Source organism: Silurus meridionalis, chromosome 6 (genome assembly GCF_014805685.1).
Source record: "Silurus meridionalis isolate SWU-2019-XX chromosome 6, ASM1480568v1, whole genome shotgun sequence".
Lineage (NCBI taxonomy): Eukaryota > Metazoa > Chordata > Actinopteri > Siluriformes > Siluridae > Silurus > Silurus meridionalis.
The window spans coordinates 1,141,220-1,166,594 of record NC_060889.1 but is presented as its reverse complement, the minus strand read 5'-3'; the positions used below and the strand labels follow the sequence as shown (position 1 = coordinate 1,166,594).

At 33.6% G+C, this 25,375-nt stretch overlaps 1 long non-coding RNA gene and 1 gene segment (V, D, J or C); one reads left to right on the top strand and one right to left on the bottom strand.

Moving 5' to 3' along the window:
• Positions 1 to 16,479: 16,479 nt before the first annotated feature.
• On the bottom strand, positions 16,480 to 17,212 carry LOC124387896. The segment is given in 2 exon segments: positions 16,480 to 16,870; positions 17,012 to 17,212. Coding segments are annotated over 2 exon segments (393 nt in total).
• A 1,231-nt stretch (positions 17,213 to 18,443) lies between these two features.
• LOC124387906 lies at positions 18,444 to 20,203 on the top strand. The gene is made up of 3 exons (XR_006926274.1): positions 18,444 to 18,793; positions 19,387 to 19,454; positions 20,097 to 20,203. It is a non-coding gene; the product is annotated as an uncharacterized LOC124387906 (long non-coding RNA).
• Positions 20,204 to 25,375: the final 5,172 nt, after the last annotated feature.

The following is a 25,375-nucleotide window of genomic DNA, read 5'->3' as shown; positions in this document are numbered from 1 at the left end:
GAGTTGGGTTTCCTGTCACTGTGGGCACCAGAGCACAGTAGTATAGAGCAGAGTCTGATACAGCAGCAGAGGAGATGTGCAGATCCACTTGTTTATTTCCATGAACTTTAGCACTCGTTCTTGGTGGGATGTTGGGACTTAAAGCTCCACTTTCATAAATATAAAGAATGAACTCAGGATTAGATTTTGGATTTTGTTTGTACCACTGCAGATTCCCTACAGAAACACTAAAGTCTTTGTAGCTGCAGGACAGAGTAACATCATCACCTTCATCTACAACTTTATGAGTGAGAAGTGACTTTATTGAATCCGCCATGGAGTCACCTGTCATAGAGATAAAAACATTTAATGATTATATAATCCATTATAATATAACTGCAGAATCAAAGAATAATTAATTACAAATTAAGCAATCAATTTTTGAAACAGTAAAAAAATCAGAATTTAACTCACCTATTGAAAGCCACAGACACATGAAAATGATAGTGAACATGATAAATGCTCTTAGCTGAATGAAACTATACTGAACTTTCTGCACTCTGTAGCATCATAAATGTTCATGAAGCTCCACCTCACAGCATCACATGACCAAGTCACCAATGTTACTGACAGATTGTTGATTCTTAATGAGACATCTGGAATGAATGCATTATTTTAATCTCTAAAATTATAATTAGCTGATTCAATTATTACATATTTTCATTATCTGTTATATTTGTTATAAGTGATGTCGCTGCATTGGGGGCTTCAGCCTCATCAGAAATTGCTGTGAATAAGTATGTAAGTAATAATAAGTATAAGTGAATAAGTAAGTCATTGTGAATAATTATGTGAATTATGTGAAATTGTATACAGTACTGTCCTTAATTTATTTATTCATTCTGTAAAAACAAATCATGTTTATTAAATACGACAACCAACTTTTTTCTAGGTATTTCAATAAGATGAGGAACAAACCAGCTGCTGCTCTTTGTAATACCAGTGTGTGCACAGTGCACAGTGTGGGAGGTTTACTGGGTTCAGTGAAGGTTGCAGTGTGTATTCACTTGTGTGAGTGTGTGTAAGTGTATTGTTGTGCAAAGTATAATTCATAATAAAAGAGCTCAACATTGCTGGCAGATGTGGCAGGATTCTGGTACATGTCTGACAATAAGATATGTGACTGCACCACCTTGTGGAGAAAGACTTTAAAACTGGATTTAAAACAATTGTACAAACAATTTATTTTAATAAAAAATTAATACTGATTTTAAAAATAATTTCTTTATTGACTCTTCAACCAGTAATCATTAAATGTATAAGTAAAAATAAATATTTACATTTATAAATGAATTTCTTGTCACATTTCTACTTTTCAGAGACCTTCAGGCTGTTAGATGAAGACAAGATACAAAAGAATAAACTTTTATTATGTTAGAGAAAGAAATGTTTCCTTCCTGATAGCATGTAAATGACTTCATATAATCAGCAAAACTGCTTCCCATAAAGCAAAACTGTGTAGAGGTTTTTGTACAGAGCAGCTGGATTTCCTGTCACTGTGGGCACCAGAGCACAGTAGTATAGAGCAGAGTCTGATACAGCAGCAGAGGAGATGATCAGATCCACTTGTTTATTTCCATGAACTTTAGCACTCGTTCTTGGTGGGATGTTGGGACTTAAAGCTCCACTTTCATAAATATAAAGAATGAACTCAGGATTAGATTTTGGATTTTGTTTGTACCACTGCAGATTCTACAGAACCACTAAAGTCTTTGTAGCTGCAGGACAGAGTAACATCATCACCTTCATCTACAACTTTATGAGTGAGAAGTGACTTTATTGAATCCGCCATGGAGTCACCTGTCATAGAGATAAAACATTTAATGATTATATAATCCATTATAATATAACTGCAGAATCAAAGAATAATTAATTACAAATTAAGCAATCAATTTTTGAAACAGTAAAATAAAATAGTAAAACTGTTAAAAGTCAGTAAAATAACAAGTAAAAATAAATATTTACATTTATAAATGAATTTCTTGTCACATTTCTACTTTTCAGAGACCTTCAGGCTGTTAGGTGAAGACGCATCCAAAAGAATAAACTTTTTATTATGTTAGAGAAAGAAATGTTTCCTTCCTGATAGCATGTAAATGACTTCATATAATCAGCAAAACTGCTTTCCATAAAGCAAAACTGTGTTTAAGTTTTTGTACAGAGCAGCTGGATTTCCTGTCACTGTGGGCACCAGAGCACAGTAGTATAGAGCAGAGTCTGATACAGCAGCAGAGGAGATGATCAGATCCACTTGTTTATTAGTTTTGTCAAGTTTTATGGACAATCGTGGATTTGGTGGTTGAGCTTCTGTGACATGTTCACTTGTTTCATCAATCAGCAGCAGAAACTCTGGTCTTGATCCAGGTTTTTGTTGATACCAGTGAAGACTGTAAACTGATCCAGTATATGTGCAGGACAGTGTGGTGTTGCTGCCTTCAGTTACAGATAAAGTGGTTTCTTCTGGTTTAATGCTGATATCAGCAGCTTCTACTATAAAATAAATACAATAATATCATAACCATTTTTTCAATAATACATTTATGGGTCTGTTCAATAAAATAAATAATTCCATGTGTAATATAAAACTTACCAATATCAGCAATAGTGAAGAAAAGTAAGAAGAGGAGTAACATTGTGATCCTGAGTGTTTAGTTCAGACCTCCAGCTTTAGAAATAAATGTCAGGGTTGTGTATGTGAGATTGTCTCTGATGTCTCCACATGTAGCTCCGCCCACTCATATTTATTCATATTCATCACAACTCAAATCAGCTTCATCTCATACTGTAAAAGCGGCCTGACAGAGTATTCTTTTACAGAATTCTTTTATTTAAAGTCCATAAATTCATACCAGTGGACAATAAATATTGGACAGTGGTAATGTTTAGAATTTTGCCTCTGTACACTCCCACAAATGATTGGAAAAAAAAACAATAATGATGCTAATTAAAATTTTAACCAATGGACTCCACCGAATACTGCAAATGCTGCTTTTAAGCTCTGCTCATTTATAACAATTTCCGCCTACATTGTTTTTTTTTTATACACATGCACATGAATGAAGAAAGGTAGAAAACTGCAATTCCACATGTATATAGTAAATGTATATAGTAAATGTAATGTGGTTAATGTATAGTAATGTGTAATCACTCTTGAATCTTTTTTCTATTCATTCAGCTGCATCTGTTACCACAAATGTGTTTGTTGTTTACTGATAAACAGTAGGTAAAGGAAATATCTTTGATGAGTTTTTGTACAGTCTTTTACTGACTCTGTATTACTGTGTAGCGTTTTTAAGAGCACAGTGATAGAGAGCAGAATCTAAGAGCTTCAGACCTCTGATAGTAAGTTCAGTAGAGTCGCTGGTAATTTTGGACTCTAATCGAGTGTCAGTGGGTTTGCGCTCTACAGAACTATATGATCTTGCACCTTTATACAGTAAAACTGTGGTGCACCGTTAGGATATTGTTTGTACCAGTAAAGCCAATGTTGTCACTGTTTGACTCATATGAACATTTCAGAGTAACAGTGTCTGTTTCCTTCCCATTAGCATCTTTATCTATTGGTCCAAATTTATCTGCAAATTTATCTGCTGTCTGTAAAGAAAATTATACAGAAATTATACAGTATATGAATTAATTTTGTAAGCACACTAAAACAGTATCTTAAAAATTAAATGTCTGAACATGAAACAGTCAGAAACACAGGAAGTGCTGTTGAGTAACACTGAGATCATCATGTCAGAATTAGACAGAAACTATAACTCAGCTGACTACGCCACCCTGTTAACAGGGAACACTATTATAGATTAATCATCTACAAAAGACACACAGGTACGTGGTTTCAATAAACAGAGGCAAGAGACGTGGATACCAAAGATACCAAAAATGTTTTATTTCACAATAAATATGGGTATTACTTTTAAAACATGACTATGGGCTGGAATAAAATAGGCATAAAAACAAAAAGGAAACCGAGGCTTACCTAAAGCAGGTAAACTAGCCTAATGAGTATGCGGCTACTATATCGCCAGGAGCATAACACCAAATGCACAAGAGCACCACACACACACACACACACACACACAAAAAAATACACAAACAGTGATGGAACACATGATGTGATAGAGTAATGAAAAAATAGTGTGAATTGTAACAAAGACACTGTTAACCAAATTTAAATCACACAAGAAATAATAATAATTGAATGTTGTGTTTGAATGAATATACAATGAGTCAAACCAAATCATAAACAAAGCTAGCAAAGCAAACAAAGCTAGCAAAGCAAACAAAGCTAGCAAAGCAAACAAAGCTAGCAAAGCAGACAAAGTAAAATAAAACAAAACAAAGAAAAACAAAGCATAAACAAAGCTAGCAAAGCAAACAAAGCTAGCAAAGCAAACAAAGCTAGCAAAGCAGACAAAGTAAAATAAAACAAAACAAAGAAAAACAAAGCATAAACAAAGCTAGCAAAGCAAACAAAGCAAACAAAGCTAGCAAAGCAAACAAAGCTAGCAAAGCAGACAAAGTAAAATAAAACAAAGAGAGTAATAACAAAGATAAATGAATTAGTGTCATTTATGTTTCTCAACTGAATGATCTTAAAACTAATAAAAAAGGATTAAGTAGAACATTTATTCATCCCACCAAACACCACAAACCTCAGCAGAGATAGCTACACATACCTTAATATTGTCGTTTCGACCACAAGTCCAGCCGCACAGGCAAATGGACATCAAACCAGCAAGAAGGCACGGATTACGGCGGGTTCATGTTTAAAAGCAGTCGCTGAGCCACATGAAATGATTACATGTTGGAAACTATAATTCAAATAACGCTAGTTACCACAAACACACACGTTGATACACACTTGCTAGCAAGCACATACCTGTGAGACAGGAAGAGTCTAAACCAGGAAGGGGCGGGCCTCGGGCAATGACACACAAGCGGTGATCACACAACATGGTGCATTAAAGTTTTTATATAGTCTTGCATGTATCTGATTGGACAACTGATGCTTTCATGACAATTTAAAGGGACACCCACAGTTCGTCCCACTACAATCACTTTATGGTATCAGTGTAAAATTATAACCAACACACTGCGTCTCTCTAAGTATGTAAAGTCACTGGCAGGCATGTGAAGTTAGTAACATCCGTGTGCTGTATCAAGTGTATCAGTGTATATACAGAAACTCACACACGCACAAACGCACACGGCAGTCCTTCGGTTGAGAAAGTCCGAGGTGCGCTGGGAGAAGCGAAGTTGAGCCGAGATGCGTGGGAGAAGCGCAGCCGGGACGGGATTGTGGAGTCCGAATGAAACAAATAACAGAGTCCTGTGTGAAAACCGAAACCCGAAAACATAGACCGCACGAAAGTCCAACACATACAATAACAATTGCTGGGTGAATTTGAGAGAGTGGTTTATGTAGGAGCGTGGTGGAGTGATGATGAGCCTCAGGTGTGCGTGATTAGGCCTGAAGGTCCAGAGAAGGCATGATGATGAGCCCCAGGTGTGCGTGGTTAAACCTGAGCTCAGGAGCGGAGGCATAGAGAGCCACCAGCCAGGTGGTTCCTGACATTACAAAGCGGCACCTGAAAACCCACCAACTCGGAGGGCCATCTGAGGAGGACCCCGTGTCCATCCAGGGTCGAAAGGGACCTGGTCAGAACCACCTGTAGCAGAGACTGGGGACGGAGAGACAGGTTCAGCAAAGGCCAGAGGCGGAGAGACATAAGACAGGGACCATGTTACAGATAGAGGCTGAGATAGCAGAGATAGAAAAAGTAATAACAATAATATTGACAACTAGGTCTATTAACGATGTAAGATAAATAAATAAATAAATAAATAAATAAATAAATAAATAAATAAATAAATAAATAAATAAATAAATAAATAAATAAATAAATAAATAAATAAATAAATAAATAAATAAATAAATAAATAAATAAATAAATAAATAAATAAATAAATAAATAAATAAATAAATAAATAAATAAATAAATAAATAAATAAATAAATAAATAAATAAATAAATAAATAAATAAATAAATAAATAAATAAATAAATAAATAAATAAATAAATAAATAAATAAATAAATAAATAAATAAATAAATAAATAAATAAATAAATAAATAAATAAATAAATAAATAAATAAATAAATAAATAAATAAATAAATAAATAAATAAATAAATAAATAAATAAATAAATAAATAAATAAATAAATAAATAAATAAATAAATAAATAAATAAATAAATAAATAAATAAATAAATAAATAAATAAATAAATAAATAAATAAATAAATAAATAAATAAATAAATAAATAAATAAATAAATAAATAAATAAATAAATAAATAAATAAATAAATAAATAAATAAATAAATAAATAAATAAATAAATAAATAAATAAATAAATAAATAAATAAATAAATAAATAAATAAATAAATAAATAAATAAATAAATAAATAAATAAATAAATAAATAAATAAATAAATAAATAAATAAATAAATAAATAAATAAATAAATAAATAAATAAATAAATAAATAAATAAATAAATAAATAAATAAATAAATAAATAAATAAATAAATAAATAAATAAATAAATAAATAAATAAATAAATAAATAAATAAATAAATAAATAAATAAATAAATAAATAAATAAATAAATAAATAAATAAATAAATAAATAAATAAATAAATAAATAAATAAATAAATAAATAAATAAATAAATAAATAAATAAATAAATAAATAAATAAATAAATAAATAAATAAATAAATAAATAAATAAATAAATAAATAAATAAATAAATAAATAAATAAATAAATAAATAAATAAATAAATAAATAAATAAATAAATAAATAAATAAATAAATAAATAAATAAATAAATAAATAAATAAATAAATAAATAAATAAATAAATAAATAAATAAATAAATAAATAAATAAATAAATAAATAAATAAATAAATAAATAAATAAATAAATAAATAAATAAATAAATAAATAAATAAATAAATAAATAAATAAATAAATAAATAAATAAATAAATAAATAAATAAATAAATAAATAAATAAATAAATAAATAAATAAATAAATAAATAAATAAATAAATAAATAAATAAATAAATAAATAAATAAATAAATAAATAAATAAATAAATAAATAAATAAATAAATAAATAAATAAATAAATAAATAAATAAATAAATAAATAAATAAATAACAGATTGTGTAAAAAAAAACATAAAGATAAATAACACATACACATAAAGTTGAATTTAAGTGTTATGATGGTAGGATTTTATGATGTTACAAGCACAGAAAGTAAACAGGAGTCTCAATAACACCTGTGTAGGAAACACTGATGAACTAATACAAGATTTCTTTTTCCATGACAGTAGATGGATTGATTACTTCAGATAAATCCTAAGTGTGAATGCTAAATCTATTAAATCATGACACTCCAGTTAAATAAGATTCATCAAAGTTACAGTGTTCCATAAAGTAATAGGACACATTACTGATCCAGGCTACTTTAAAGATTAGTCTTAGGTTCATCTCCTGCTAAATTCCATCTTCTTAATTAAGGGTCAATATATTTGTGAATTCCTCAATAACACCTGTGTAGGAAACACTGATGAACTAATACAAGATTTCTTTTTCCAAATTTATTGTTAATGAACAAAAAAAGAGAAAGTTTAGGTTTTACACAAATGCATTAGTAAATTACCCTAATTATTGTTGATCTTCAAGAAGCTGAAATTATAGACACGAAGTTGAGCATGCAGAGGTAACCATGTAAACAGCTCCATCTAGTGAGAAAAGCATGAATCTGCTGCAGTCATGTGTAGTGCTTTTGTACAGTGCAGCTGGATTTCCTGTCACTGTGGGCCTCAGAGCACAGTAGTATAGAGCAGAGTCTGATACAGCAGCAGAGGAGATGATCAGATCCACTTGTTTTTTATCACCATCATCAATTTCAGCAGTCATTCTTGGGGTTTGTCTGGATATAAATCTCCTCTTTGAGAAATATAAAGAAGGAACTCAGGTTTAGATTTTGGATGTTGTCTGTACCAGTGCAGGTAGTTGCTGTAGAGGTTAGATTGTATTTGCAGGACAGAATAACATTATCACCTTCATCCACAACTTTATGAGTGAAAAGTGGCTCTATTGAATCTGCCATGGAGTCACCTGTTATAGAGAAGAGAACATAATCATTTAACTTTACACAGAACATTAAACATAAAAAGTTATGGTAACTTAGTTATGAATCTATATGGCAATGGCATCCTCCTTACTCTTTTTTGTCCTTTTATCATATATGACATGACGGGCCAAATCAAATGTCAACAGGGACCAACTTTAGCCTGAGGACCCTAGTTTGGGCATCTCTGCTCTAAACTAAAAGATATAATAAAATTATTAAACTATTGCATGTTTTAATTGCTTTTGAATTCCTTTTGTATTTATTTTATATTTTATATTGTAGTTTTTCCCATGTCCTCCAGATTCTCCATTTCTTTTCCCCTCCATGACAGTAGATGGATTGATTACTTCAGATAAATCCTAAGTGTGAATGCTAAATCTATTAAATCATGACACTCCAGTTAAATAAGATTCATCAAAGTTACAGTGTTCCATAAAGTAATAGGACACATTACTGATCCAGGCTACTTTAAAGATTAGTCTTAGGTTCATCTCCTGCTAAATTCCATCTTCTTAATTAAGGGTCAATATATTTGTGAATTCCTCAATAACACCTGTGTAGGAAACACTGATGAACTAATACAAGATTTCTTTTTCCAAATTTATTGTTAATGAACAAAAAAAGAGAAAGTTTAGGTTTTACACAAATGCATTAGTAAATTACCCTAATTATTGTTGATCTTCAAGAAGAAGCTGAAATTATAGACACGAAGTTGAGCATGCAGAGGTAACCATGTAAACAGCTCCATCTAGTGAGAAAAGCATGAATCTGCTGCAGTCATGTGTAGTGCTTTTGTACAGTGCAGCTGGATTTCCTGTCACTGTGGGCGCCAGAGCACAGTAGTATAGAGCAGAGTCTGATACAGCAGCAGAGGAGATGATCAGATCCACTTGTTTTTTATCACCATCATCAATTTCAGCAGTCATTCTTGGGGTTTGTCTGGATATAAATCTCCTCTTTGAGAAATATAAAGAAGGAACTCAGGTTTAGATTGTGGATGTTGTATGTACCAGTGCAGGTAGTTTGTATTACTTGTTTGTAGTTGCAGTACAGAGTAACATCATCACCTTCATCCACAACTTTATGAGTAAAAAGTGGCTCTATTGAATCTGCCATGGAGTCACCTGTCATAGAGAAGAGAACATAATCATTTAACTTTTACACAGAACATTAAACATTAGAACACTTTACATCAAGCCAGAATTGCATAATCAAACTCATATTCTGATTTATTAGAGACTAAATAATCACATTTAATTTCAACACAATTTATATTCACTTAAAAATTTAATCTCACCTAGTGAAAGCCACAGACACATAATTACAGCAGTGAACATGATGAATGGTTTTAGCTGAATAAAAATATTCTGAGGTCTTTCTGTTCTCTGATTCTGTAACATCATAAAAGTTCATGAAGCTCCACCCACAGAATCACATGACAGAGTCAACAATGTTACTGACATTCTGGTTTTACATTCAGCATCACATGGGTAATTATGACTACACTGATAATGAATGGACTATATAAAATCTAACATTTAAATCTATTAAAATATAATCCAGTTATTACATTCTGAAATATTTTATTTATGTGTGGTGAGGTGGTGGGAGGAGCACATGGGTTCATTACCATGGATGACAAGGAGACATGGATATCAATATAAAAGACAAGGTTTATTGATCTTACAAAGACAAATAAAACATTACAGTCACTACAAATGAAGGCGGCTTCAACAAGCTGAGAGGGAGAGAGAGGAGAGGAGAGGAGAGGAGGAGAGAGAGGAGAGGAGGAGAGGAGAGGAGGAGAGGAGAGGAGAAAACTACTACTAAGAGTAATCAGGGCAGGAGTGAGGATAATATTAGTGCAGTGTGTATGATAGAAGAACAGCTGTAGTTTATATCACAGAGGTTTTATTGTGAAAATGAGGATTCATCATCAGAGAATGTGAGCAGGGTTGTGTGGAGCTCTAGTACTTTTCCCACAATAAGAAAAGTGACAGCGCCATCTTGTGTTCACCAAGGAGACAAAAGTGCCAAAGTGTGACATTTACAATGAAAAGAAATCACACTTTAATCATAGACACAATTCTGATTTCTTAATCAGCACGACATAATAGACAGCTATCAGGCTTATTTTTTTATGATAAAGATGGATTTAAGGATCTGATGCTCTTTATCAGAGATCTCTCCAGCTGAAGAACCATTCTGTTGCTGCAGAAGATGGAGTCTTTCTTTACCCCAAAACTTACAGACTTAATGTAATATAATGTAGCAATGTATGGAAGATGAAAAGGTAAGAAGTAAACATTTATTTTTGTTTGTGCATGTGATGGAGGATGTAATGCTACACAAAACCAATCAAATGAAAAGAAGAGGTGTGTAGTTTAGTCAGAATATAAAGTGACATAGACTGAGAAAGGAAATACAGAAGAACAGTGAAAACAAAACTCAAACAATGTATTAATTGTTCTTATATAAAACAAATATACACTTTAAATGAAAGCATCAGCATTGCTCAAATTATAAACTTTTTATAATTCAAAAGAGAAAGAGACAGATTTCCCTCCAAAATGACTTGTAAATAACTCAAAATCATCCACAGATCTACAGTACTTTCCACACATCAGAACTGAGTCAAGGTTTTTGTACAGTGCAGCTGGATTTCCTGTCACTGTGGGCACCAGAGCACAGTAGTATAGAGCAGAGTCTGATACAGCAGCAGAGGAGATGATCAGATCCACTTCATCTTTACGAATTTTAGCATCCATTCGTGCTGGTTTATCAGAAGCTAGAGATCCACTTTGCAAAATAATAAGAAGGAACTTAGGTTTAGATTTTGGATGTTGTCTGTACCAGTGCAGGTTGTTGTTTGTATAACTTGTTTTGTATCTGCAGGACAGAGTAACTTTATCACCTTCATTTACAGCTTTATGAGTAACAAGTGTCTCTATTGAATCTGCCATGGAGTCACCTGTCATAGAGAAGAGAACAGAATGATTTAGAATTTACACAATCAAGCTACAACTACATATTTTAGTATGTACCATATATTAAGCTTTTTCATCACTACACTGTCTAATTAATGATTAAATAAACATTTAATATTTCTGAATTAGTAATAAATATCTATGTATAACTCACCTAGTGAAAGCCACAGACACATCAATATAACAGTGAACATGATGAATGGTTTTATCTGATTGAGAATATTCTGAAATATATCTGTGCTCTAACCAGTTAACATCATAAAGGTTCATGAAGCTCCGCCCCTCAGCATCACATGACCGTCACCAATGTTACTGACAGATGTGATGCTGATTTTGCATTCAGCAAACATATTTTAATCAAATTTTAATTGTAATCCAAATAATAATGTAATTATGAAAAAATATATAATTCTACACAAGAGGAGCTCAAACTTTTTCTTATGAGGCAAAATAATCTCACTTAAATAAGGGAAATGGGCTAAAAGTAAATGTTGCATTACACCAAACTGTATTATATTAAAACTAGAACTGCCATGTTTCCTTTTATTCATGAATTCTTAATATTTAGAAATAAATATATATTAAAAAAACCTCTCAGCTGATGCAGTTTTTTTCTGATGTCTTCTAGTTCAATGAAACTTACAGTCAAATGAAATTCCATTAATAACACAAGAGTTTAATGTCTAATGCAGCTATTCACTCTATAAGCAATACAGCCATATGCCTGCAATATCAGTGACCTCTAATGAGATACATGAAGTTTGTGCTTATTTTTTTATGTTTTTCCAAATTGGGCTGCAGCTGATTTACTGAAAAACTTTGAATAGTATGTAGGTGGGAGTGAGTTAGTTTACTTCTCAGTTTATATTATTATATTAAAAAACAAAAAAGTTGGTAACTTAGATATGAATGAATGTAATAATGAGACATTAGGAACAAACTTACACTTATAAACAACAATCTTTATTCATCTTATTCATTCTTTATCACCACATTATCTGTGTAAAGCTGCTTTGAGACAATGTTCAGTGTTAAAGCTCTATACAAATAAAAATGAAATAAATTGAATTGAATTAATGACAACCCCTTCCTGTTTTTTTTTTTTGTTTGTTTCCCTTTTCTCATATTTTGCATAATGATCCAAATCAAAGGTCACCATGGGATAACTTTGGATCTCTGACTGTAGTTTGGTCATCTCTGCTCTACACTGATGTATTTAGGAAAATGGAAACAATAACTTCATCTAGATCAATGTTTTTATCTCCTGCTCAATTTTATCTGCTTTATTGAGGCACGATATATTTGTGAATTCTTCAATATCACCTGTGTGTAGGAAACACTGTTAAACATATACAAGGTTTTAGTGGATCATTATCATGAAACTACCTCAAGAAGAGTTTAAAAGGAAGTTATCATAAATGTATTTTTAAATCTATTCCTAATAAAGGAAAATAGATAAATTGTAGGACTTACAAAGTAAATACCAAATTTCACCAATGAGGCTGCAACTGACTTACTGACAAACTCAGGATATTATGTAGGTGGGATCAATTAAATCGCTTCTTAGTTTAAACTTCTTCAAGGTCATCAGACTGAAACTCAGACAGGAGGTTGAGCATGCAGAGGTAAACATGTAAACAGCTCCATCTAGTGAGAAAAGCATGAATCTGCTGCAGTCATGTGTAGTGCTTTTTGTACAGTGGAGTTGGGTTTCCTGTCACTGTGGGCGTCAGAGCGCAGTAGTACAGTGCAGAGTCTGATACAGCAGCAGAGGAGATGTGCAGATCCACTTTCTTATTAGTTTTGTCAAGTTTTATGGACAATCGTGGATGAGGTGGTTGAGCTTCTGTGACATGTTTTCATCAATCAGCAGCAGAAACTCTGGTCTTGATCCTGGTTTTTGTTGATACCAGTGAAGACTGTAAACTGATCCAGTATATGTGCAGGACAGTGTGGTGTTGCTGCCTTCAGTTACAGATAAAGTGGTTTCTTCTGGTTTAATGCTGATATCAGCAGCATTGTTACGGCTTCTTTTTATACGTCTAGGGTTTGAAGCTGTAACATTCACACTGTGATCAATTCTGTGAATAGGCCAGGGAAAAGGACACGTAAACCAAGTATAATATAAAAGGATTTATTTAAACAATGAGGAACATATGGCAAAGTACATACAATTATTTACACTAATCAAAAACCAAAACATAAATAATCCCACAGGAGAGAGAGGCGGAGAGTGGCGCTAAAGAAAAGAACACAATAAAACCACTAACCTAACACTAAACAAAATTCTTCCGGCGCCTCTACACGCCCTAGCTTACCTACTCTAAACTAACTAAACTACAAAATTAGCGCACACTCCTAGCTAGTGTCTCTATACATAACATCATCTACGTGTTGCAAGATGTAAGTCACGTGACATACTACCTGTCCAACACTCCAGGGAAAACACAAGGGTTGTTGTCAGAATATAACCACTCAAAAACAAACAAGATAACAACAATAAATCAACGAATGTTGTACAAACCCAAGTCAAAAGGGGAAAATACAAGAAACAATCAATGCGTCAAACACAACAATGCAAAAACAAATGGTGCTCCTGGTGCTCTCTTTAATGGCCCTGCAGTCCTTTTTTTAAACTCCAGCAGTTTACCGGATTGGCCACAGGTGCAGTCAGGTCACAAACGTTGATTAACTACCTAGCCAATAGCAGTCCAAAGAGGGAGGAACCTTGAGAAATTGACAGGAAGGTGAAACAATAGAGAGAGACAAACACACAAACATCCAATGGGACGTAACAAGCTTCTACCATAAAATAAATTACAATAATTTCATGAACATTTTTTTTTTATTTAAGTGGAAACTGTTTCTGTTCATTAATCAAATGATGTGTAATATAAGACTTACCAATATCAGCAATAGTGATGAAAAGTAAGAAGAGGAGTAACATTGTGATCCTGAGTGTTTAGTTCAGACCTCCAGCTTTAGAAATAAATATCAGGGTTGTGTATGTAAGATTGTCTCTGATGTCTCCACATGTAGCTCCGCCCACTCATATTTATTTATATTCATCACACCTCTGTATCATCTCATACTGTAAACAGAGTGACAGATTATTGTGTTACAGGATTCATTCATTTTGTTTATTCAGTCTGCTGAAAGGCCATAAATACATACAGGCAAGTTCATAAATATTCAGACACCACAAACCTTCATAATGTTGCTCCTGTACACTACCACAATGAATTAGAAATAAAGCAATAATGATTTTTACCAAAGTAAAGACTTTAAAATTAGATCAGAGGGCTTAACAAAAATATTACACTCACTTGACATCTTGTACACAGACCCTTCTCTTTAACAGGCCCAAATCTAATTAGTCAAAGTAACAAAATAATATATATTATTTATATCTATAATTTTGACATTGGATTTTTTAAATATTTAAATGCAAATTCTTTACAGTGGTTGACTGGAATCTGAAACCTGTTGTCATCACCAAATACAAAATTTCACCCTTGAGATTTTTTAGCAGGACTTTACTGAAGTTGGTAATTTGTCTTTCTGCCTTCATTTTGTTCTTCAGGAAGCTAAAAGCTTCTCATATCCAGTAAAATAACATGACTTTTATACACATGCACATGAATGAATGAAGGCAGAAAGATTGATTACGATTTATCAGAAAGAAAACTGAAAAGAAAATGTCATGTATATAATAAAAATATTTGTGAATGTAATGTGAATGATGTGTATTTGGCATCTTTAATCCCTCTTTATTCTTCTTTTCTATTTCACTCACCTGCATCTGTTACCACAAATATGTCTTGTGTCTGTGGTTTACTGATAACAAGTAGGTGAAGGAAATATCTTTGATGAGTTTTTGAACAGTCTTTTACTGACTCTGTATTACTGTGTTACGTCTCTTAGAGCGCAGTGATAGAGAGCAGAATCTGAGAGCTTTAGACCTCTGATAGTAAGTTCAGTAGAGACTCTGGATGTTTCTGCCTTTAGTCGATTATCATCAGGAGTGCTATCATAACCACTATATGACCTTGCGCCTTTATACAGTAAAAACTGTGGTGCACTATTAGGATATTGTTTGTACCAGTAAAGATAAATGTTTTCACTGCTTGTCTCATATGAACATTTCAAAGTTACAGTGTCTGTTTCTTTGCTGATGATGTTGGAATCTTTATCATTTGGTCCAATTTTATCTGCAAAACTGCCTGCTGTAAAGAAGAAAAAAAAAAATAATTAATGTAGTTTTTTTAAACCAAACAATTAGATTTAAACATAGATGTTAATTAATAGAATTAAAATACTAATGAAATTGAATTACCTGTAACTACAGTGAGAATCAGTGTTGTGTATCTCACTATGTACAGTAAGGTGTAGAGTTGAGTCATTTCTGAACACAGCTCTGTGAGGATTCTGTATAATAGTGCTGTATGTGCTGAACTTTACACATGAGGGAACACGTCTCTAGAAGACCACACCCAGGAAGTGCTGCTGTTGTAGTATAACTTTTATTCAGATCACTTTACAGTATCAGTGACAGTGAACAGAGTCTTTCTAGCTTTCAGCCTCTATAAATATCTGTTTTACTGGGAGGATTATGATGAAGGGAAGCAGATGATAATATTGCTATTAAAAGCTTATTTTTATATACCAAATATTTCCTATTTAAAGATTTTGAAATGGTGGCAGTTTTCTGAGGCTCCCACACAAAGAATAATAAGTTAATACTAATATTGAGCACAAAGACATTGTGAGTTTCTCAGACAGCTGTGTGGGATGTGTATGTGCTATAAAGAGTGTTAACTACAATGTGTGTAATGTAACTACAATATGTCTTGCTGAAATACCACTGCAAACTGTGTTCACATTTAACTGTTGGAACACAATCTATTATGATAACGTAAGTATTTTTAAGGTGAGTACATCTTGTGAAGTAAAGAGAGACTTTAACACAGCAAGTGTTTTTTTTTTTTTTTCCACTTGGGTTTATCTCTATGATCCAGTTCATACTAAAATATGGGCTACTGGAAAAATATATTTTTTTAATTCACAAATCATGACAGTAAGTTAACACAGCGGTAATATAAACTCATGTATATATGCAACATGTTCATTCAATATGCTGTAATTAATTGGATTTGCTGACAGACATTGTTTGTATTAAGATACTCATTCTTATAAATCTACAGCGTTTCATCTGAACACATCTGGTAAAATGAGGATTGAAAGGCATACAAGTAGTTTAGCAGAATAACTAAACTGTGTAGAGGTTTTTGTACAGTGCAGCTGGATTTCCTGTCACTGTGGGCACCAGAGCACAGTAGTATAGAGCAGAGTCTGATACAGCAGCAGAGGAGATGATCAGATCCACTTGTTTATTAGTTTTATCAACTTCAGCATCCAGACGTGGTGGCATGGGCTTAGTTTTAAATCCACTTGGATTGATGAGAAGAAGGAACACAGGATTAGATTTTGGTTGTTGTCTGTACCAGTGCAGGTAGGTGTTTGGATCAATGGTTTTGTAGCTGCAGGACAGAGTCACATTTTCACTTTCATCTACAGCTTTATGAGTAGAAGGTGGCTTTATTGAATCTGCCATGGAGTCACCTGTCATAGAGAAGAGAACAGAATAATTTTTAACCTTTAAACAAGCAAGTAAATGTACATAACACTTAGATTTTTGCATTAAAACACAATTTAGTGGCTAATTAATAACTAAATTAACAATTAAGTCAATGTATAACTCACCTAATGACATCCACAGAATAATGAATATAGCAGTGAACATGATGAATAGTTTTTATCTGAATGAAAATTTCCTGATGTCTTTTTGAAATGAACATCTTGAAGGTTCATGAAGCTCCTCCCCACAGCATCACATGACAGTGGTGGTGATGTTGCTGGCAGATTGGTATTACATTCAGTCTCACATGGGGAATCTGTGAGTCAGACTGACAGGAAAATAATAAAAAAATAAATTTATTTATAAAAAATAAATGTCAGTCCATAAACACTATAAATGAAAGTTTTAGTTCACTGGTTGATCAGGTTTTAACACATTTTACAGATACATTTAAAATAAATAGAATTATTTATCAGCATTTTATATGGCAGCTACATTCTGAATGTAACCTACAAAACAGATAAACAGATTTTGATTATTTTAATGAATGTACACAAATTAAATGCTGATCTATTGATATAATTTAAAAGAAAAATACCAATAAAAATATTAAAGGTTTAAGTGTCTCAGTATTCACCCCTGATGATGTGAAACCTCCTAAAGGCTCTACAGGAAAGAGACTTGGTTACAGAGAGAAAATAGCACTTTTTTGGCAGGTGCTGAGTTGATTGGTTGATTGGTTGATTGATGATTGATTTCTGCCCTTTATTGTAGTCTTACCTCCACTTTTACTTCAATATAGAACAAAATTCATTTAGTTATTTTCACTGCATGGATCAGATTATTCAGTATCCCACTGGAGTTTGAAGTGTCACTTATTCATCAGAAGTATTGCTGTAAAGATGCTGTCGAAAATTATAACTTCCCTCGAGCTAACAGTAAATACAACTGGGCATTTGTGAAGTATTAAACAAAAATACTCTAAAATATGTTCAATAAAGTGAAAAAAACTATATCTGCAGCACCAGAAGTCTATAAATCCATAAATGTAAAAGAGTGCAAAAGCAGACAATGAATTGTTCTTTCTTTCTTTCTGTCTTTTTTTGAGGTATGTGAAGTTTGTAACGTCAGTGTGCTGGATCAAGTGCTATTTTATAAGATGACAATTATTTAGTGTTTATAATGAAACCATACTGTTAATTTAAGACCTTTTGTACTTTTGTTGCATCTGCATAATAGAAGTATTACATCTTTATTTCATGAGTTAATTTATTTCATCAAAATCACAAGCATAGATCAGTATTTTTGCTTAAAGTTTTGTTTTTAGTTGATTTCTTTAATTCAATTTGACTTTATTTGTATAGTATAGAACTTTTAACAGTGCACATTGTCCCAAAGCAGCTTTAAAGAAATGAACAGAAAACAAATATGAAATTTGAAATTTATAAATTAGTCCTCAAACATTTATCCACTGTAGTGAAATGCATTGATTAATTGTTTAAACAAAACACATTATTAGCATGTGTAAGATGATGACTGTTGATATACAAACCAAATAAACATCAAACTCCTGGAACTGATACAGAGAAGTGTATTTAAGTGAAACAGGTGAACAGCTCCCCCTACTGGGAGAGAAAAAAGGCTTTTTGTACAGTGTGTATGAGTTTTGTGTCACTGTGGGCTCCATGGCGCAGTAGTACAGTGCAGAGTCTGATACTGCAGCAGGAAAGATCTCCAGATCTACTTTCTTTTCTTTTTTACGAAGTCTGATGGATATTCTTGGGTCAAGTTGTTCAGCTCTAGTGACATCATCTGAGGATTTAAAAATCAGGAGCAAAAACTTTGGATCTGATTGAGGTTTTTGTTGATACCAGTGGAGATAAACAGCTGAGTCATCATATGTGCAGGTCAGTGTGGTGTTACTGCCTTCAGGTGAAGATATGATGGTTTGTTCTGGTGTAATGCTGCTGCCAACAGCTCCTGCTGTAAACACATTACAACAACAAATATTTCTAATGTCATTGCTTGATGACCAACTGAATCATCATGTTTATGTTTCAGTACAAATCTCCAGCATCCACATAAAGTTTGTGTAGAATATAAAAGACTTACCAATGATTTGAACAACTATGAAAAGAAAGAAGAGGAACATGATGGTTGTGTCTTGCAGTAGATATAAATGTCAGTATCTCTGTGAAACTGTCTAAACTGTATCTCACCACATCGAGCTCCGCCCACTTTTACTGAGGTGTAGTCATGATGATTCTGTCATCAATCCCTCAGTTTGTAGTCGTGTGAATTCTGCCCTCATTTCATGTGAAGTTAAAAAGGTCTATAGGTGTTTAACATTTCTAGAAATGTCCCTATTTGATTATCTTTAAGAAAAGTACACAATTTTAATCTTCAGTAGACATTAATTTACTTATTTACTAGTTTGTGCAGGGTTCGTCCTCCATACACACTCACTGTGTCCCACCTAAACACTTATAATGTATTTCAGAGTGACGTCGTGATACAGTGACGTCTTTCGATATGATACAGATGCTATTCGGGAGAGAGAATCAAAAGGTAAGAGAGGAGCTACATGTGTGACGTGTGTTGGACAGGAATGAGGGATTTTTACTTTGTTACTGTATATAATTATGTTTATGAAATGTCTGTATCAGAGTACTTTACTTATTAAATAATACATTACAATTTATATATAGATACTTATTAATATATACTTTATATTGTTAAAATCGATTGTTAAAATCGTTATCTATTTTAGAGGTTATAGTGACAGTTTACTTTAAAACATTACATTTTGTGTGAAATTGTAAATAACACCAAGTATCATCTGTTTTATATGTTTCTGGACAATTTCTTAGTGATTATATTTATACAAGTTCACTGCTAGCTAGGGATGCTGGTGTTGTATAGAGAGATTTGATTGACATTAAAATATCAATCATACCTGAGATTAATATTTATTTAATTTGAATAGGACCTATTTTTCCTTCCACTCCATTCATCCTACAAATAATTTCTTTCAATAAATGTAGCAGAAGGAAGAAAGTCTCATTACAGATAATTTAATATTAATAATAATGAATTTCATAAACTACATAAACTATATAATTACACAGAAAACTATTTCATATTTGTTTTGTTCTCTGTATCGATTTCCCCAATACCGGTCTTGGAAATCGTTGGTATCGGATCAATAAGAAGCTGAAATGCTGAAGCTGAAACAGTTTTTGCTACAAAATGACGGATGTTTCCACAAGATGTCGCTGTGTCACTTCAGGGCTCTGAACGTTACTGCAGTCGCTCCAGTGCCACTTTCTGAGGGAAAACCAGGCGGATGAGGCCTGTCAATTCATACCAAAGGTAACAAATTCAATAATAAAGCTAAAATGCCAAACAGTGATCCATGGCTGTGATGTCTTCAGTCACGTAACATTAAAGCTTTACCATTGTACTTCTTTAGAAATGACATGATTGAGATGAATGTATCTAGAAGAAGCACTAGTAGAAACAGTATAGAGAGCAGGATGATGGAGATGGAAGCTGCTGAAAGATAAATGGGGAATGAGTGCAGTTTACTGTATGAGCCTTTGGAGATCCAGCTTCCTGCAGCTCACACTAATCATAAGTTGATTTGTCACCAGGGGGCGCTAAATACTGTGTCCCAGAAGAGCAAGAAACCTTATATCATCAACAACCTGCAAAGGACAGGGTGAAGGTACAGTAGCATGATCCACTATTAGAATAAAGCTTATTAAGGATCAGAAAATCTGGTTGGAATTGTCAAAGAAATATGAAGATGATTCTAGACAAACATTTAGAAACCAAGATTAGCCAAAGTGATGTAAAATTATTATGTGAGTCAAGTTAATTTTTATAGCGCATTGTCTCAAAGCAGCTTTACAGAAATCAACAGTCACGGTGAATGGTGTGCATTTATCTCTGCTGAGCAAGCCTGTGGCAAGGAAAAACTTACTTAGATGTTATGAGGAAGAAACCTTGAGAGGAACCAGACTCAAAAGTGGAACCCATCCTCATTTGGGTGACATCAAGAGTTTGATCATAAATCTTTCAACAATACAGAACACTGGAGAGTGAGAACTAACATGATTACTGGAGTATAAGATTATAAGTAATGTTCTTTCTACAAAGTTTCTTCTTAATGGTTATAAAACTAGGAGCTACTGGGCAACTCATAAAATGGCTCAACAATTGCGATCATCATAGATCCAACACCAGCTTCTCCATGCCAGAGCCTTTAAACACTCCAGAAGGTCCAATATCAAACCTCGACACGTAGTGGGATCCACTACTAGTACGTCTCTAGATGGTTCGGGATGTTTGCGAGTTCGGCATCTTCTACTTCAAAGGTCCATAATCTTCTTGAGGTGGGACATGACTGAAGCTGGCCAAACCTCAGGTTGGGGAGATAAAGAGAAGCAGTGGAGAGGAATTAGCGTAGCTGCTGTTCATGCTATTAACAGCACAAGTTGATAATGTGCATGTGATCAGATGTTCTGGAGCACAAGATTATGATGTGAGACGTATGTTATGTTTAGGCTTTGCTAAAAAGATACGTTTTTAATCTGCACTTAAACTGGGAGAGTGTGTCTGAGCCCGAACACGGTCAGGAAGACTATTCCAAAGTTTAGGAGCTAAATGCAAGAATGATCTACCGCCTTCAGTGGACTTTGCTATTCTAGGAACTACTAGAAGTCCAGAGTTTTGAGATCTCAGGGAGCGTGACTATAGCATGTTAGAAGACTGGATAGATACATCAAATCTAATTTTATTTGTCAAATACAAATACACATACATACATGCTTTTTTCAACGATCCGTCATGAGGCATTAAAATGGGGAGGAAAAAAAATTAAAAAAGGCAGATAAATAAACTATAAAAACTATATAAATAGAGAAAAAGTTGTATATACAAAATATGCTTAAGGCAGTAAGCAGTAAACAAGAGTAAACAATAGTAAACAATTTAAGGTGGTTTTTGATCGTCCATAAAGTGTCCGTGTGCAGTATGGTGTGGTGTAAAATGTCCGTGCGGTATGGTGTGGTATAAAATATAAAGTGCACTGTGCTGTGCGAGTCCAGAGTTTAAAGTGTCGAAAGTAAAAACAGATATGCAGAGAAAAAAAAAGTGTGATAATGGAGAGAGTGGGCCAGTTTTAGATCCTGGGTGTTTCCTGGAAAATAAAGGTTTATGCGTGGTTTTGAAAAAGCAAAAAACCTCACTGAAATAAGGCCACAAAACCGATAGTAAACATGTTTCCCCAAGACTTTTGAGAACAGAGCTTTTAATGTAGGTTTTTTTATTTTTAATCATGTGAAAATCATCCTGCCTGCTCATTCACATTAAACAATACTTTGATTTAAAATTTAAAAGACACTTTCTACTTTAAAAGGTCATTTGCGAAGAGGCGTCGACATGCTGTGACTGACAGCTCAGAGACAATGGGTCGCATAATGAGCTGTCGATTACATAATGAGCTGTGGATCACTGAGCCGGGATCACAGTGAGAAGTACAGTACTACAACAAGGAATGTGTTTCCTTTATGGTTTATTTAAAATACACATTAGCAAGGACAGCATTAAAAAGGGAATTGTGTAACAATAAAACAGTACAGTACAGTATGTATAAAAAATAAAGAGTGCAACAAAAACTAACACAATACACTACAGTAGGGTTCTGCAAATCCTAGCCTGTAGGGCTACAATACTATGCATTAAATAATAATAGTGTATCCATTTGAGGAATCGGCAAGAACAAACAACTTGAACCCCCACTTAGTTGGCTTGGCTTTCATGTACTGTGTCCTCCAAGTGTTAGCTTTGCATGCTACCATCCTCTCATCCACGGCTAAATGTCTTCTAGGATGATAAATTGCTTTGCATGTCTTACGGATTGTGTCCATAAACAGTTTCACTCTGAACAGATGGTCATGTTCAGATGTGCCCTTCTTTCTGTCATTTTCTTTGTCTGCATCTGGGTGACTCATGCATACATTCCACGAAATTGTCCTGTATCTGTCCCTTGACATAATTGTTGCTGGAAAGGGAACTGTGAAAATTCTGCTCTGTCGCCAGTAGTCTATGATGGAGGGCAACTTTACCATTACCATGTAAAATAACAGCCCAATGTAGTGATACATCTCACTCACGGTTACATCTCTCCATTTGTATTTGCGTCCCTTGGCTATTGACTTGTCAGCTTGAGCATTTGTGTTGTGGCACAAAGTTGACACAACACTGTCCGGGAAAAACATTTTAAATAGACTAAATGGAGAATGAGAGTCAGAAGACCTCAGTTGAGGTCCAGGTTCATGTGCGGGCAGGAATCGCGAGTCTGTGGAACTGTGTCGTTATCTGTCTGATCCTTCCATGACATGGTGCACTGTGTGTGCTGCCTTTGCCCTTTTGGAGCAGGTGCTTGATCACATCTGTTTATGAAACACACACACACACACACACACACACACACATCACTCATTGTGTCATTGGTAAAGTTGTTTGCATATGTCATACAATGCAATAATGGTTTAAACTAAATATAATTTAAGAAAATATAAAATATGTACTTACTCAGGATGATTCTCAGTCGAACTCAAAATGGAGCGACACCTGCATGGCCTGGTGTGAGTTTTCAGTGAAGGCAGGGGTGATGCAGCCACACTCCTAAAAATAATCAAACAATATATTTTAGGATGATGAATAAACTTGAACAATATATATTTGTTAGCATGCATTGTACAGCCTATAGGCCTATTTGTTGATGGGCAATAGGACAGATAAATGTTTGTTGATGGGCAATAGACCATAATGCATCTCAGACATTTACACCATCACCATTTACAGCTGAGCAAATAATATTGTCATTGGTAAAGTTGTTTGCATATGACATACAATGCATGTACAGGCGTGTGTGTGTGTGTGTGTGTGTGTGTGTGTGTGTGTGTGTGTGTGTGTGTGACTCAACGTGTGAACTGTTTTACCTGTGAATAGCGGTGGGGGGGGCTCATTATCCGATAATGTCGCAGCTTATTATCAGATAATAAAAAAGGAAAAAAGGAACTTCAGTTTAGATTTTGGATGTTGTCTGTACGAGTGCAGGTAGTTGTTTGTAGAGCTGGTTGTTTTGTATTTGCAGGACAGAGTAACATTTCCAACGTCATTTATAGATTTATGAGTGAAAAGTGGCTCTATTGAATCTGCAATGGAGTCACCTGTCATAAAGAAGGGAACATAATGTTTGTAAAATGTACACAATCAAACCAACTATACTATAAATCTGACTCACACTGATAAATCAAAATGAACGTTTCTGAGTAACAAAAGTTACTCAGTGTATAACTCACCTAGTAAAAGCCACAGACACATGAATATAACAGCAAACATGATGAATGGTTTTAGCTGAATGATAATGAGGTCTTTCTGTACTCTAAAAGGTTCATGAAGCTCCACCTCACAGCATCACATGACAGAGTCACCAATGTTACTGACAGCAAACACAAAGTGCAGGCAGGTGTAATTATGTAAATACAACTTGTGCATCTTGTGTTCACCAAGGAGAAAAATCTTAACACACTAATACATATTTACTCTCAATCCTTCTTAAAGTCAGAAATCCATCTACTATTAGAAGCTTTAAACCACAGTCTATAATTTATAATACCTTCTCCAATTTACCACACATGTATTGTTATGATATAGTAATTGGTGATAGAAGAGTGCAAGAGTGAAATTAAAAGTTTATACGACTGTGGTGAGTCCTGCGATGTTGTATGGATTAGAGACAGTGGCTTTGACTAAAAGACAGGAGGTGGAGCTGGAGGTAGCAGAGTTAAAGATGCTGAGATTTTGATCGAGAGTGATGAGGATGGACAGGATAAGAAATGAGTTTATTAGAGGGACAGCACAGGTAGAACATTGGTAACAAGGTGAAAGAGGTGCAATTGAAATGGTTTACTCATGTGTAGAAAAGGGACATGGGGTATATCAGTAGAAGAATGCTGAGAATGGAGCCACCAGACATATGGACGTGGTGAAAGAAGACATGCAGGTGGTTGGTTTATAAGGGGCAGATGTAGAGGACAGAGTGGTTTGAAGATGAATGAATCTTCAAACATTATATATCAGTGGTGTATCTACATCTGCACATCTACATCCAGAACCAACATTCTATTTTAATTTCACAGACACACACACACACACACACACACACACACACACACACACACACACACACACACACATTTTATGGTTTACATTATAAACAAGACCCTTTTTGGTATTTTTTTTAAATAAAATAAATATTGTAAAAAAAAGGTAATTCCACTGACATTTCTATTATTCATCCATTTCATCTTGATTATATCTGTATGATCAAATTTCCTTCTGTTCAGTGCTCACAAACATACAAACAGGCATTCATGTCTACATGCATCATAAACACATGCATGAGAGAATAAATT